Raw genomic sequence first — 17,063 nt, forward strand, 5'->3', positions numbered from 1 at the left:
TTTCTTTCCCCCAAAAAATCGGGCTAGAATTGCCTGTGTGGTGCAATAGGATGCATAACCGCAATCAGAACATTTGTACGCTTTGTCGCATAACACGGCTGTATTGCGGCGAAGCTGAGTTTTTAAAAAAATGGCTGCCTTTGTGCAATCCATATTAAACCCTTGCCCATTTTTCTTGTCAAAAATCGAGTCCGCATTATATTTCCACTTTCTTTAGGAGCTCTAATGACATTTCTATAGTAGTTTTGTACTTTAGGCACACAAAAAGCAGTTGCACCTTTGATTCGAGGGTGTGTTAGAATCAGGCAAATACTGCCACATGATTCAGGGTTCTGTTTTGGCTTCTTTTTCTGCATCTTGTTTCATTCGACCTGCCGGATAATTTGATCAATTTTGGGGGTCCCGTCAGTACCGTATAAATGGAAGTTGACTGTATTCTATAGTGCACATATTACAGCTCCCACTTTATAGATTTCTGGTTCTGTAGAGCCACCCACACAAGTACCTGCTGTCTCATATGAATGCTGTCTTCTTCCAAAAGGAAATAACAGTTTCACTGTCACAATTTCAAGAAGCAGACAGAGTTTCATTGTCTGAGCTTGATCTTAAGAGATTACCCTTCTTTCCTTTCTGCTCATTCTCCATACAGGCCTGTAACCCTGAGCAGCCTAGTGAGTGCATTCAACTTTCCAGACAAGTTGCTGTACGGTGAGTGCACCTTTTGATTTTCTTGATGTTATTTTATACGCTGTAGCTGGAATGGCAGGCAAAATGCTCCACTCCGTTCCGTACACACCAGGCAACACTGTGGAAGGTGTGCAAGGATACTAGTGCAGTCATAAAAGCCTGACTCTGTTCGTTTCCCTGTACAGTTGTTTTTGCTCTGCGACACTATCCACGAGATAGCTACTGATTTGGATATCACAACCACAACTTGGGAACACAAGGCTACATCAAATCACGCATTATTGCTGCACCTTTGTGTTTTCAGTTTGCAGTGTACCACATCTTGATCACGAGCACAAGCGGCGCATTGTGGCCACTGCTCGCAGAAATGTGTTGCTTCACTTGTTCGGTGTTAATTAGATTCAGGTTTGCGACACCTGTCTCGTAATGGTTATGTCCTATTTTCTGACATAAAAGTGTGAGACCTGCCTTATGTTCAGCCGCATGGTGCTCACCTATATGTTCCTTTCGTATGTGACACACTACCTTCTAGTCGTTAATTTGAGCAGTGAGAAAAGTCTCTCCAGCCTTCATAACGCAGCCGGCTATGTGTGAAACGGATTACAATGGGGTGATCATGATTGGCTGAAGCAGTTGGAATATCAGCGTGGACTGTGCCTGAATTGCATAAATAGGATAAAAGCAAGAGAAATAGGTAAAAATGACACAAATGCGAGGAAGGCGACAGGAGTGACACGTCTGTTGGTTGCAAGCTTGTTTCTCTCTCTCTCCTTGTCTGGCAATTGCATGATGACCACTTCATTAATTGGCACTGGTGCTGCTTTGCATGTTTGACATTCATTGTGACATTCATTCAAGAGAAATGCACTTTACCACGCTGTCGCTGCACCTCGTATGCACGCTGCTCTTCAAGAGTCCTCACTGTACGTGGCCTTCCCATAGCAGTGGCACACCACAAATCAGTTGCTAGGCGAGTTGTTCTAGTATTATGTTCGTATGAAATTCTAGTTCCTGCTTCGTACGCTACACTTGCTGCTTCCCGGTTACTGCAGCTTATGCAACCATAATCTTTACCGTGAAATGCTTGCAGCGAACACTATGCTCGAAGGCAAGCTTACTTGTTCCTTTTTTTCTTCCCCTGCTCGACCTGCGCTGCAAATGCACAGAGGCGAGCACTATCTGGTGGTGCTTTAAGGAACCACTATTTAAAGCACCACTATATAAAATAGTGGTGCTTTAAAGCACCACTATTTGGTGGTGCTTTAAGTGGGAGGCATGCGGCGCATGCCTCCCACTGATTGGTTGAGTTTCTGCCCGTGGACACAAAAAATGCATTGGGGGGTAGAGGTATACAGCTTTACCGTAAAATAAAGGTATCAGTGCTTTTGACGCTGTGGGAGGACGTTATGCTTTAATTGTAGAATTTTCAATTATTAAAGAGTTGAAATTGGTAGAAAGTAACAGATTGATCGTCACCTGACTCCCACCTAATTCTCGTGAAATACTTTGTCAAGGTGAGTCAGTTGGTTGAAGGGCCGTTTCTGAGATTTGTCCCCGTTGCTTGCGCTGCAGGCATGATTGAGGAGCTGCTGAAGGAAGGTCGTCTGGCGGGCACCCTGGTGGGAGGCCGGTCAGAGCGTGCCTCATACGTCCCGGACCTGTACTCCCGCTCGCAGGGCAACTGGGTGGACGCCTGCTACCGACAGAACGGGTTTCTTGGTGAGGAAGATGCCTCCGTGCAATTTTAAGTACAGAGTGTGCTTCTAGCAGCACTTTCAACTCGTTGCATCAGTGCACTTTTTTAGCGCTGTAGAGGTCTCGTTACCGTAGCAACTCAGCATAGTTCCGGCCTCCTATGTCACCTCACCTCCCAAAAGAGTTTACAAAGAGTGTGGATGTCACACTCATTGTCCATCATCAGAGTGGAGATATAACAGAGAGATTTAGCCTCTTTCTATCACTATTACAGTTTACAAAATACCAGAACACCTATGAAATGGATTGCAGCAACAGTACTGGTAGCAACATTCTCTGGCAGTTTGTCCAACTGCAACAAATCTGAAATATTTTTACATTTCGTTCTCTTCCTGGCTAACAAGAAAGCAGCGTGTATACATTCGCGATTATGCTGCTGCCAATGCCTTTTTTATGAACAGCAACTAGCACAGAGGCCATCAGAGCAGCAACAGTTTTGTGCACTATCAACTTCACAAGGTGGCCTGACCAGCATGGCTACTCACGTCCATGTTTCTGGAACTAACAAGCACCACAAGCGAAATTGTCAGGGCACTTGGAAAATGTTGTGGCAGAAATTTGTTGCCATGAAGTTTATAAATAGCCATGAAACATGTGGGTTTGTGACATAGAAAGAATTTTAACTTCAGGAGTCTGTAAGCAGACAGGGATGTGACATTGCTTTTGCATTCCTTCGGGTGAGCTGGCACTTGGCAATGATGTCATGATGACATCGTCAGCACACGCATTGTGTCAAAGGCATCCATTATACAAGATGGTATGGGTGCATGTTCTTTGGTAACATGACCACCACCTGATTAAGCAAAATTATCATGCGCACTCCTGATGATATTCTCATTGCTTATTTCTTTGCCATCGACAGCGTGGGAGTCGGCCTCGAAGATCACGGGGATGCTGGTATAGCAGTCACGTGCCGACAGTGAATTTCACATGATGTGGTTCTGTTGCTACTAGCTTAGCATGTGAAATAATGCGTTTCTGAGTGACTTTTTGTACCCACTTGTAATGAAGGCGAGATGTCTCGGTAGTATAGTTGTTGCAAACTAGGTGGCAAGTTCGGTGTGTTCTTGTATTGACAGCAGCAATGACACTGGCCCAAACAGTAAGTTGTTGCCAATGTTATTTTGGGGGGGCATTCGAAAATAGTGGATGTTTTTAGTTTATTTGGTTGTCAACATTTTCTTTCCATCAGTACTTGCAAGAGATTCTCTCAAGTATTTTTCTCTCTCTTTCTTTTGGGAATGGCAGTGTTGAGGCATGCTCTGCAAAAACTTCATTGAAGTGAAAAAGCAGTAATTTTGATGCATTAAGTTCTGTGCTACACTGACGGGGAATAAAGAAAATTCCATTGTTTCAGAAAGTTTGTTCAGTTGGCATTCATTATGCAAGGATTTCACGGCATCGTCTTCCTTCCCATCGTTCATTTCATGTTCCTCAGTTTCCTCTCAGGTTGGTTTGTTATCTTCCAAGTTCTGACTCCATGTGTTATAGTACTGGCAGGATGCACTGATTATATATATATATATTGTCACGTGGTCGTGACGTCAAAGAACACAGTAGCAATACTGTGAAAGGCAAAAACTAGCTTTTATTGGGCGAACCTGTGCCCACAAAACACACTACACTTAAAGCACAACGAGAGCGGCGAACACAGTCGGCAATCGTCGTAAATCTGATCAGCGGGTCAAGCGCGTCGGCTTTTATACAGCAGTCATCGAATGTTCCAGACTAATCGTTGGGACCCGCATGCCTTCTACAAAGTTCTACACCATTCGCGTCAAGCGATGAAATCAGATAACACAAGGTTCGGCGACAACAGACAGCGGATAGAAGCATCGATAACTTCCCAGAAAGTTCGGATACATGCAAGCGCGTCCCGCGCTGTGCGATAACATTTGTTAGGCGGCTAAACGTGGTCGCCCGATAAAGATAAGTACACGTGTCATTATATACTATTTATATATATATATATATATATATATATATATATATATATATATATATATATATATATATATATATATATATATATATATATTCTTTTTTCTCTCTCTCTCTCAAATATTATAGGTCAAGAAAAAACAGCATGCATGCCAACAGATGAAGTTCATTATGATTGCTGTAATCGGTTGGCTGTCCTCTTGTTTGCAGAGTATGATGCCATGACAAGGCTGGGAATCCCAGACCCCAAGGCTTACATCCGTCGGCATTTCAAGGATGAGCCACTCGTGTTCCTCAAGACATTCTGCATCGGCCAGACGCTGCTGGCACAGGTGGAAGCCGCCATTGACGAGGCTGCCGCCACAGGCTCCTGGGTGGATGTCGCAGTGAGTGCTTGCATCCTCCTGTTTAATTTAAAGCCTTGTGCATTGTTGTCAGCATCACCCTTGCAGCCTATCACAGGCTAAAGCCATCACTCAATGTTTCACGCAAGGGCATCACTGCATGCGTCATAGTACTGAGTACAAGCAGGTCGTTCACCAAATATGCCGAGAACAGTCGAACCTCGATTTAACAAAGTTGTGCCTGCAGCGAAAAACTTTGTTAAATTGTTAATTTCGTTCATTTGAGGTTTAAAAGTTTCAGCAGCAAAAATTATTTCATAAATTCCCGGAACATTCCTGGTATATGGTATCCTGTGTGTAACCACTTATAAACAAATTGCAAGAAGGTTGAGCCAATTATTGAAGGGTTATGAGCGCCAGCACACGTGGTGCAGATGGGACTGAGAGCAATGCATCGGCGCGGCTCACGGCACCCGAGATTAGTGTTTTGCATCACACGGTACTGTAAATCTTGGATACTATGGCTGACTGCACTTAGTTCCCGCAGTTGACTTCGAATAGCGTCCTCGAATTAAAAACAAAAGTGCAAAAAGATATTCGTTCTGAGAAAAAAAAAAGAAATTTCACACTTTTGCCAGTAAAGCGGATCATTGATGGCGATAGAAAAAGCAGAAAGACAACTACACGAAGTAAGGTTCGTAGTTTTATCGCTGTCACGTGCGCTCGAGCAAAATTCACTCAATGACCAAGAATGCTTGCTATGACAATGCGAGCAAACGCAACAGCCAACACTAGATGCGTGGGAACAAAATGCGCATGAAGGCACCAGCCACCTCTCGTCAGTCTTTGTACTTGCTGAAGATTACCTCCAAGATACAGCGGATGGCCCGCATATGGACAGCCATGTGCAGCTACAGGGAAGGTAGAAGAGAGGATACGCGCGCGCTTCGGGGAGAAGTTGAATAGGCCGCATCTTCTTCCTACCTCTAGCGCATACTTGATCACGTTACCACATGCTTGTCCCTTCCCCACCTCTTTTGCGCTGAAGAAATCGTTAGGTCTGGTGTTTCACCTAGGGCTCCGAGCTGCCACACGCCAGCCCGCAAGTTATTATGTGACAAATGGCACTGCCGTTTCCTGCATGCTGTTTTTCCGGCACGCGCGCTTCAATGGCACTTCTGCCGCTCTAACTTTTTATGCAGAAGGACACGTACAGATCATTTTTTCCTCGGCCGACATTTTAATAGTCTTTTGCTAGATTTACCAGAAATACAGGCTCCAATTACCTCCTTGAAATGGCCGAAAATTTCGTTAAATCAAAATCATGTCATGAAAGTACCTGGCTAAATCGCAAAAAACATACGCGGGTTTCGATGGAGCTAAGATTGGGAAATAAAAATAGTTTGTTACATCACGAATTTTGTTAAGCGAGGTTCGTTATATTGTGATTTCACTGTTATAAAAAAAAACAAATGATCGAGAAATCGAGTTCTAGATTCATTCTTTTTGCGAATCAAATTATTCAAACTCTCACCATTCGATCCAAAATCGGATATTCAGGTATTCACGTATGCTTACTTTAAACCCCCCCCAAAAATAGCAGCAGGCCTCAGCACATCCTGAATCATTAGCTGTCAAAGTTTTTCTACGAACCAGTTTCGGTATCAGTTCCCAGCAGCTGTATATGTCACGACACAGAAGGAGGTCACGTGGGAGCAGGACATAGCGACATTCTGGCACTCGCTGCAGTTCGTTCACTCATCTGTCATGCTGCTTCATTGGGCCACATAAGAAGTAGCAGCATCACAGAGGAACAAGAAAGTCAGGACAAGTGCCAAAATGTCTATATGTCCTGCTTTAACCTGGTAATACCGTTCTGGAGAACCAAAACCAAAACTAGTTTGTAGAAAAGATATAGTAATTTATTCAGTGTGCTCTGAGACTCGCCGGTGTTTTTTCTAGCGGTTCATATGTCCAGGACCTTCATTTAACACAAAAAATGAAAAGTAAACAATGCCGTGTCAATACTCCTTTAATTGCCACCAGTGAGGAATCAAAATCTAAAGTATGTTGTGAGCCTGCATACAGGCCTCCAAACTGTCAACAGCTGTGTTGAAGTGTATTGCTCGGAACAGGTTTGAACCTAGTATGCTGCTTTCGTGATTCAGCTGCGTAGCCTGTGATGCTGAGCAGTGCCTCCCCGCCCATCTCGGTCAGCCCCGGGAATTAGTGTACAATGTCTCTAGCTCCTTTTCAAAGCGGCGGCAGCAATTTGTGTTGTGGTGCATTTGAAGACACTGTCAAAGCCTGCTCACCTTGCTTCCATAGCCCCTGCTGCCTTCAGTGTTCAGCGCCGAGGACGTGTCGGGCATTGTTCAGTCGGTGCTCAAGTCACGACCACGGAATGTCAGCCAGTCGGTGCAGCAGTTGCTGGACACCATCATCGTCAGCGATGCCTTTGTCGACAGCTGCGTCCACTCCTTTGACCCGCTCTTGACCGCCAAGGCCGAACTGGTAAGGGCATGCTGCATGCAACTACTACCCGTTTCACACGGCTGCCGTGAAATCAGCTGCAGACAATTTTAAGTGAGAACTGCTTGGAAATAAACTCGTATGACAAAAGTTGATTAGGTAATTGTCCTGTGAACTACCTGTGCATTGTGATTTGCTTTTGTTGCCCGAACTCTCCGAATTATGCTGCATATATGCTGCATGCGATTATTTAGTCTTTGAATTTCACAAAAACACCTGGCATATGTACCTGCACATGCTGTGGCATGAACTATAAAACAAGGCCCATGAGCAAGGACTTGTATAACTGGGACAAAAAAAAGCACTGAAAAACGAACATGCTAGATCCTTCGAGGAAATTAAAGGTCATTGCTGACGACCACTTAAAATGTGCTCCAGGCTGTTAACACAAACGACAAGCTCAACATCAACAAATGTTCATAGAATTTTAATGTTATGGCTCAAAAGAAACAGGGCTTATTCAGTAGGCATGAAGGTCAGCACAAAAATGGGTGATGATCATTTTTCTCGATTTCTGCCCTATTCTATCCGTCCATTACTTTTCCATTTATGATGTAGGCACATGTACTGTAATACAGTAAAACCTTGTTAAACCGTGCCCACTTAAACAGTAGTTTCGTTTTAAAAGTAGTAAAGGCAAATCCCCAACTCAACGGCCATTGAACATAATTTGGTTTGTATCTGCATAAACCGTACCAGCTTACTGCATACGTATCGGTTAACGCGTGGTGTTTCACCTTTTCATCGCGCAAACACTGCGGTGTGTCGTCTCCATCGGGTGACCTGGCAGAACAAGCCTCAGAGACCAGAACAACGGCCTCCAAGCGCCCTGTGCGTTTGCGCGTGAAGCCACATCAACATCATTTCGGCCCGTGCCAGAGAGCATTGTGGCAACGTGCAAGCAAGGACTCACGTTATTGCCGAAGCTTGGATAAAAAAGACGCCAGGTGCTCAGCATAGGAGAAAAATTAGACATCATTTGTGCTGTCGAACGTGACAGGAAGAAGTCGGCGCTGGCACACGACAGGGATCTACTGTTGTCTATGGCGTGTGGCATTCAGAATGCGAAGAAGTTGCTCGGCAGCGCTGCTGTGACCGCAAAAAGATGTTGGCTACGAGGTTTGACTTTTCGCCATCGTTGTTGCCGAAGTGTCGCCTAGTGACAGTGATGACGATGACACGGGAAGCGGCAGCATAAGCGATTCAGGCCCGACAGTGGCAGAAGCTGCGCGTTACGTCAGCCTCATGAATGCAATCGTCGCGGTGAGAACAGCACCCCGCAATTAAAAAGGTGCCCTGCAACTTTTGCAACGCTACCGCGCCTGTGCATGAAGAACATGCAACGCCAACGAGGAATCTGCCATGCGAGTGTTTACGAAGGAGGCTGGCTGAAATGGTGGTCCGCAGCTTCAGTCAGTTTGAGGCCGCTGTCGCCGCTACTAGACCACCGCGGCATCAAAAGAAAATAACACTTTTTTCGAGCGAAGTGAATAAATACTGCATGTTTTTTCCCCTTTTATCGCGCTCTCTGTGAGTTCCACTTTTGACAGGTAAGTGGGTGATCTCATGCTATTTCGGTTAAGCAGTACTACCGTTTAGTAGGTACTTTTTACCGAGCTCTGGCCAACTACGGTTTAACGACGTTTCACTGTAATAGTATCAGTGTCAAAAAATAGAATATGGCAATCAGTTACTCAAACTCTGCACTCACACACATCTCCGAAAGAAGGATCGCTCCTTTATTTCCATGTAGCATTAGTGGACACCCATTAGAGAATACCTGCCTGTTCTAACTGTTTAGGAGTTACATTAACTTAAAGACACTATGTACACAATTATGTACAAGACTGTGCATCATCAGCAAAAGCGTTGGTGAAAGTAATGATATTTCAAATCTGTCTCATAGTTTTGAAACACTTCTGACTAAAATTATGCAGCAAGCTTGAATAAAATGTGCAAAATGTTGTAGTAAAATCATTTGGAAGGTAGCAGCTGGGTATTTTTGCTCATGTGAGTACAGTCGAACCTCGATATATCAAACAGCGCGGTGATCATGGAATAGTCCTATATAGCCAGAATTCTATATATATGATCACATAAAAAATGTGTCAGAAGCTTGTACAAATCAATCAATAAAGCGATTGGGGATCGTTGTTCGGAGCGCACGTTCAGTTGCGCTGCGTACAATTGGCCTAGGCCACGCTGACTTCATCAGCCGCGCGAAGTCAGCGCGGCCTAGGCCAATTGGGCATGGCGCAAACGAACGTATGCTCCGAACGATGATCCCCAATCGTGCCCCACTCACGGTGGAGTAAGTAGGTACTCACTTGAAGCTTCACACAAAGTATTTATTTCTTTGGCTGAAACTACTGCAGCAGTGTAGCCTGCTTCTTATCGGCAGCCACGTGCTTTACCATGGAGTCCTCAACGTACCGTATTTACACGATTGTAAGTCGACTCGAATGTAAGTCGACCCCCCCATATCGCGTGACCGAAAAAAAAAAAATAAGAGTGCATACCCGAGGGCGCATTCGATAACGAAAATTTATTAGTAGCTGACATGGTCACTGGACTACTCGTCTTCACTAGTGCTGCCATCGTCATCGTTGCTGCGGTCCCAAAGCGCGTCGTGGTCCAGCGAAATTTCAAATTTGGCAAACATCTTGCAGAACAGCAGCCCACGCCAAATGCACCTAACCACACGCATCCGTCAGGGAGGCTCTTTTGACAGGTCCGGTTAGCGTAATTTCGCAGTCTTCTGCCGCCAGCCACTCGTTGTACTCACGGCGGAGCAGAACCTTAAAATTAAGGCGAAGGTCCGGGCTTGTTTCATGACCACGTCGCACTTCACTGGCAGGGACCGATCACGCATTTCAGCGACGTACGCCGCGAGCTTAGCATACAGCTCCGGAAAGCGTCCAGACTTCGGCACGTGGGAAATTTCTCACTTGCCGTCACAGGTGAAAATTTCGCTTCGCTGCAGTCGCCACTCTCGCACCACCCGTTTAGAAACATCGAAATTGCGGCCCGCTGCGCAGCGATTTGTTTCTTCGGCGTAAAGGATGGCAGCCCTCTTGAACGCTGCTGTGAACGAGTCCCGAACGATTAGTGGGCCTGGAGCACTCATGACTACTGGGGAAGCATAGAAGTAGCACGTAGCCGGCAGTCAAGTGGAACGCGTCTAGCCTTTTAACAGAAAAGAGAAACCCGCAAGCGCTGTCTGCTCTTCCATGAACTACCGATGCTCCCCGCAAGCGCCGCCGTTCTGAGGGTGCCGCCGCAAATAGGAACAGCGGCGCTTCCATCAACTATCGACACCCCCTCACCCATCATTGTTGCATGCACTGTAAAACTCTCAAAAATGTTGAAAAACCCTTCCGAAAAGCGAACAAACACGCGGGATAGCGAAAAGATACGGGTAGGGCCATAGAGGAACCATAAAATTGTAACTACATTGTAGCTCCCGTTGGTATCGTTTTTTTTGGCGGCGCCATGTTTTGGTTTCGATTGTAAGTCGACCCCCCAACTTCAGACTTTCAAATTTTAAAAAAGGGGTCGACTTACAATCGTGTAAATACGGTAGTCTAAACAATCCACAAGCAATAGGCCGGTGTCTTCTACTGCGCCGCAGTAGCAGCTACAGCATCAGTTAAGTCGGGAGCGGGACAACATCAGCGCTTGCCAGATCAACCTCATCAGTGTCTTCGTTTGGCCGTTACTTCCGCTGCGATCTCCACATCTGTCAATTGAAGCATTTTGAAACACTGTCCGTAATAAAATATGAAGTGGCGTCTGCCACGGGTTCTGTGAGTGAGCCCAGTGAGGGCGCATTGTCGTGCATCTTTGTGGAAGCAAACCGCCATTCCTCGCGAGGCGCGGCAGGCGCAGAGCGCGGCACTGAGGAGGAGCCAGTGTGGTAAATGCAATACATCACTGACCTTGTCGAATTTGCCAAGCTGTCGCTTACGTACACCGCTACGTTCAAATGGCGCCCTCATCGCAATCTATTTGTGCAGCTATATTGCACAGCAGTCCGGAACACCCATCCCGCCGCCGCTATCTTCGAAAGTGTTGCGGGAAAGCTCACCGCATGTCAACAGCGCACACGTGGTCTGGGGTGGTGGGGTTGGATATATTCATTTTGCCTCCAACCTCGTTCGAAATAAAAATTTAAAAATGCATGCAATTTTCCAGGTGATATAGAAGGTGTTCGATATACGGAATAATTCGATATATCCACGTTCGATATATTGAGGTTTGTCTGTATACCGTTGTAGGTAGCAGGTTAACTTCTTCAATTGTTTTTCACAATGTGTTTGCACCAGGGAAAGTTGCTGGGTAGCTGTTTTTTAAGCCTGCTAGACATGAAATAGTTGATTTTCTCATATCTGATGTTCTTCCAGTGAGTTCAGTTGAAGTCCAGATTCTGTAAACTTGACAAAGTTTGCACCTGATAGGGCTAATGTAGAACAAGTATGCTTATATAAATAACTATTTTAGTCGCCGACGGATTTTTTGAACTCCAAAAATTCAGACTTGATGGATATTCTAGACCATAAATGCACTATCAGGGTTCCCATAGCACTGATGCATTTTCGTGAACGATTTTTCGGATGAATTTAGGCCCCAAAGTTCTATTTTCCAGACTATAAATCACTTGTTCCGAGCCACACTACCGAATCTTGGAAGCCACCATGTTAGATTTTCTGCTGACTTGAGCAGGCTTGGCTTCCAGTGGCTCGCTCTATAGCCTCCAAGATTGGGATGCGCACACTTTCACTAGAGAGTGCGCTACTTTCTCCAGTCTTGGAGGCCATGCCCACTCTTCTTTGGCTGACAAAACGATTGAGGGGAATGCACGTTTTCTTGTTTATTTCTTTTTTTCAGCCAGCGCTATCGTCATAACCACTTAAAGCAAGATATATTTTTATTAATTTATTCAATTTTAAAGTTTCGGTTGCTATTTGCATGTGGTGTGTCCACAGAGAAGGTGTGTCTCGGCGATGGTGTCACATCTTTGTGTGTGCTTGTGCAGCTTCGCATTTGTGTGATCAACATGACATTGTGTGCCTTCGCGAGAGCCAAGTGGTGCTAACAAACCTGGCTCATTTCTTCTATCTCTGTGGCGATCTCCGGCAATGAAGGTCAGGAATCGCCAACACGGTGACGCTCTCGTCAGACTGTATACGGAGACGACGTCACTCATGTGCAAATCCAATCAAATTTTATCACCTCCGAGCTTAGTATGAGGCAGGGCGTTTAATAATACTGATTTAAGCTGCTCTAAGCCTAATAAACTTTATATTTTTGCCTGAACAAGTTTTTTGGACTGTTCAATTTTTCGGATGATTTTTTGATCCTCACTGTACTCCTGGTGATGACTACCTATCGTGACTACCTCTCAGAAGTTGTGATTGTTTAGAAAGAAAAAAAATGGGGAGGATGCATTTCTAAATGTAAAGCTTATAGCATACAGACCATCTGTTAAGACAGTGTTAGAATGTGCTTTCATTTTTTTTAGTCCTACTCATACGTCGCTAAAAAGCAAGTTAGAACAAATTTAAAGACTCATGGCATGTTTTGTTTGTGCCGGGTATGGGAAGACAGAATTGTTGGTGGATAGGTTACAGTCCTGTCTCAGCCTTTTAGAAATATGCAGAGATTATGCATTAGACATACCTAGGAGTGTACGAATATAAATATTTTCTACATGAATTGAATACGAATACTTAGCTTCGAATGTTGAATCAAATATCACATAATCATAAATATCAGACATGCATTTATTAGCCGGGTTGGTTATTTTACCAGGCCGGAACATCTCAATCATGCATTGTCGATGGTAAAAAATTTGGCTAGTAAGCCATTATACTAAAATATTGTATATTTGGCTCATGCTATCTTGCAAAATTTAGTAATTTCGACTCGCTGTTTGTTCTCGCCAACCTGTGCCTTATTATGCAACACCAAAATTAATGCCCGTAAACTCAGAGGAATTTGACTCTGTGCCAGCCATCACTCATCACATTTGCTCTTAAGCAATACGCTCAGGAATGGGGTGGTGCTGCAAAAGTAACAACTGAGCAAGGCAAAAGCTGGGCTCACACACAAGGACAACATAGTGGGGCTCTGCTGTTTGATGTTATCATCGCTTAGAAAAGAAACACTAGAGCACTGTTTTGTTTTGTTTTTCTATATTTTATGCCACATGCAAGCTGAACTTCTAAAGCACAGCTTGTGCAGCAAGTCCCCTCTGGTGTTTTCCTTCAATGTGAAACACTTCACCGACTCACTGTTGTCGAGGTACGGTATTTGCAGAATGCAGTTGTCGAAGTACTGCATTTGTTTGTAGCTGAAGAATGTAACGCAACCACCAATATAATGTGAGGTATACTATAGGAAGAACAAAGAGGGCACCTTCGATTGGCATGAAAAAAAAAATTTCTAATTGGAACTCAAGTAAACATGTGTTACACGTTCGCAGCCATTTATAATAGCACCTTTTAGCATACCGCAATGCGCAGCCATTTTAGTACCCATCGCGGAATGTCCATCGCCTGTGAGATCTGTTCAAGTCCCGGGTTTCCCTCGGGCACGTATTGCAGTAGCGGATCGGCCATTTCTCTATCCTGAAATGTTGTAACAGGCATGCGATATGCTGCATGGTGGCGTGACATGGGCATGCAGTTGGCAGCTGGTATATTTGCATGGTGAAGACGCATGCACGGGCATCGCTGGTGAGGATCGGCCCATTGTACCTATACTCCCGAAAAGTGCATTCTTACTGCAGTTGGATTATTTTGCGCAGTCGCCTCCATCCCCTTTCGTTGAACTCCAAGCGCACCCTTGTCCGCAAATCCGTGCCCCTTGCTACTGAGAGACTGGCTTTCCCGCATAGCTTAGAGATTCAGTGGGTGAGCGCGCTTTACAGGTGAAATTTTGCCAGCAGCACTAACTCATTGCAAAATTAAGCACGTCAGACACGCATGTATAGATTAAGTAGAAACAAACGCTAACAACCATGCTTGCATCTAAACAGCCACCAATATATTCGATTTGTCTCGAATATTGGTGTTCATCCGAATATTAAAAAAATTTGCAATGCATAGTTTTCAAATTAAATTTGAATATTAAAAGTATAATATTTGGAAATATTCGAAATTTTCGAATATTCGCACACCCCTAGGCATATCCTTTCAAATGTGTGCGATAGGATCAATGCAGCTCACCTTACGAAAACTTAAGGTCAGTGTGAATGTCAAGGTTCCCAGTGAACCCCGTTTCCTTCAACTGTCTTTTTTTCTGCATGTTCTGTCATAGCCACATGCGTGGATCAAAGTACTGTAGTGAAATTTCACACTCAGTGCAAATTTGGTGCAATTTCAGGGCGAGTACTTTAGAAGAAGAAAGTGCCAAGCAAGTATTTCCCTCACGTACCAGGTTATGACCTGTCCACCTCGTTTGTTTTATTCATTCTGTTTTATATTTAAGAAGAAAAGGTTGGTATATACACATAATACGAGGCAGACAGGCTGGATATTTCATGCTCATAGACCCCTCTGACAAAAGACGCCCATGACACTAACTGTGAAGTCGTACGTTGGTTCTGAACATATTCAAGTTATGCAAGCACTGTTAAGGTCATTTTAATCATCAAAGAAATTATGATGCCTAAATAAATGTGTAAAAATGGAAGCCACATTGGGCACATCTTATGCTGTTCTGGTTTAATTACGAACTTGCTGTGCACACATTTCACTTCATTCGTTTGTTACGTACCGACAATGCGGTACTTGCTAAGTCTTTCTAATTGTTTACAAGTTTCTGAATTCTAGCTATGCTTTTGTACCTCGTGAATATAGCCCATGTCCTGCAAAAAACTGGCCTATTGCATGCTATGAGCTTGGCATCCAACATTTTTTTTTTTTTTCAAGGTGTTTGCCTTTTGCAAAATAGCTACACCACAATCGAAAGTGTATTTTCATCCGTGGTTGCTGCAACATTGGCAGTAGGTAAAATGTATGCACTGTCTTAAATATTGCAGGCTTCTGATATACTGCAAGAGATGCAGTATATCCTTATTATTCATTTTACTAATTTAACCTTTGACCTGTGCTCTGGCTTCACTGCAGGTTAGAGAACAAATGAAATTTTAGGCTTAGTGAGTCCAAATTGCCAATGAACTGCTGTAGTATCAAGCAGTTCTGTTGCGGAAAGGTGTTTAGCGTTCAGCAAAAATGTTCACTTTCTCCGAACCAAAAAGAAAACAGACACACGCCTTCTTGACGTCACACATTCCTATCTCTATAGTATCACCACAGAGAAGGTGAACAGTACAGATGTCATGCAGTTTGCAATCACTTCACTGTGTTCTGTGGCACCGCCAAGACTGGTGTGAGAGTTTATAGAAGTTCTTGGGGGTAGAAGCGACGCTGCCTCTCCCCGACCCCTCGGTTTTTCTCCCTATTTTAATATTCTCACGTTGGCAGACATTCAGAAATTTCTCATGTCGTGCGAAACTCGAATAAGGCCCCGTATGTATTGGCAACAGATGTCACTGATTTCCATGTTCTTTTCCCCATCTTGCGGCCACATGACAGGACTCTCAGAAGGGTGTGGTGTTCCTTGAAGCTACACCAACGGCACCGCCATCACACCACCGCCAGCCAGCTACTCCCACCCCAACTGCAGCCGAGGACAGGCAGGACAAGAAGGATGAGCGCCGCAAGAAAGCAACAGGTACTGGTCTTACACAAATTTGCATACAGTGAACACTCAAGTTTGAGCTGAGAAATCCAAGTAATGGCAGGTCTGCACGGTCTGCTCGCACAACTGCCCACCTTTCTCCATTTTTTGTCAAGCCATTGCAAGATTGGTATGGCCTTACCGCTGACTTTGTGCTCCATCCAAGTATCGGTGAGTTCATAGTGGCGATTGAGCAATTGTGCAACATTTAATGCTACTGTGGTAGCCTGCGACTCATGTAAAATCTCTTCACTCAGGCCTTTGAGGTATTGCCTATGGATAAACAATTAAGTACAGTGATTAGCTGTGTTACATGCTTGGTAGTCCTCATAAATGTGTAACCACATTTTTGAGACCATGCAGGTTTTATTGATGATATAAATCCACTCTAGAGGCCATACTTGGATAAGGATTCATTCAATTTTTTATCTTCTTTTTCTAAGTCATTCTTGAACATTTTCCGGCTCTACGATTCCAGCGTGTGCCGCGGCAGTGAAAGTATTTGAGTTGCTTCAAGGTATGCTCATATAAGCTGCCGAAGGTACAATCAATGTCCGAATTTTTTTTACTCTTTAGGGGCCAGGAAAACGGAAAAATCAGGCAGTCTAAAAAATGATGAATGCATGTCTTTTACTGTCCCCAAGGGCTCAAATTGCCACAGGAACGTCACAGATAGCTTTGAAGGCCGGCCAGTACACTTATTAGCTGTATCAGTACTCATAGTGTGACAGGAGACAGCAGGTGTGCGCATCTATAGTTAATAGAGCATCCCGTGACGGTGACCCCCTTCTATTCTTGGTATGCTTCAATGAAATATATCGCATATGATTCACCGCATAACGTTGCTGTATTGCTGCGAAGTTGACTTTTAGAAACTAGCATTTTTCAACGCTTGACCCTTCCTGTGCTTTCCGCACTTCAAAGCCATTCACGAAGATGACGAAAGTGGAGTTGGCACCATTGCTGATAGAAGCAAATCATAATCATCATCATCAGCCTGGTTACGCCCACTGCAGGGCAAAGGCCTCTGTCATACTTCTCCAACTACCCCGGTCATGT

At 44.4% G+C, this 17,063-nt stretch overlaps 1 protein-coding gene across 2 annotated transcripts in view; it reads left to right on the top strand.

Moving 5' to 3' along the window:
- The window catches only part of Ufl1 (UFM1 specific ligase 1), a 49,579-nt gene that overhangs the window by 14,971 nt on the left and 17,545 nt on the right, over positions 1-17,063 (top strand). The window contains exons 7-12 of one of the 2 annotated variants that reach the window (XM_070538457.1): positions 650-708; positions 2,260-2,406; positions 4,594-4,769; positions 7,056-7,241; positions 14,646-14,699; positions 15,860-15,998. In XM_070538457.1, coding sequence (XP_070394558.1) covers positions 650-708; positions 2,260-2,406; positions 4,594-4,769; positions 7,056-7,241; positions 14,646-14,699; positions 15,860-15,998 — 761 coding nt within the window. The remainder of the gene's footprint in view (positions 1-649; positions 709-2,259; positions 2,407-4,593; positions 4,770-7,055; positions 7,242-14,645; positions 14,700-15,859; positions 15,999-17,063) is intronic. The other variant, XM_070538458.1, reaches the window with a different exon arrangement.

The sequence above is a fragment of the Dermacentor albipictus genome, chromosome 5, assembly GCF_038994185.2.
Source record: "Dermacentor albipictus isolate Rhodes 1998 colony chromosome 5, USDA_Dalb.pri_finalv2, whole genome shotgun sequence".
In the NCBI taxonomy this organism is placed as follows: domain Eukaryota; kingdom Metazoa; phylum Arthropoda; class Arachnida; order Ixodida; family Ixodidae; genus Dermacentor; species Dermacentor albipictus.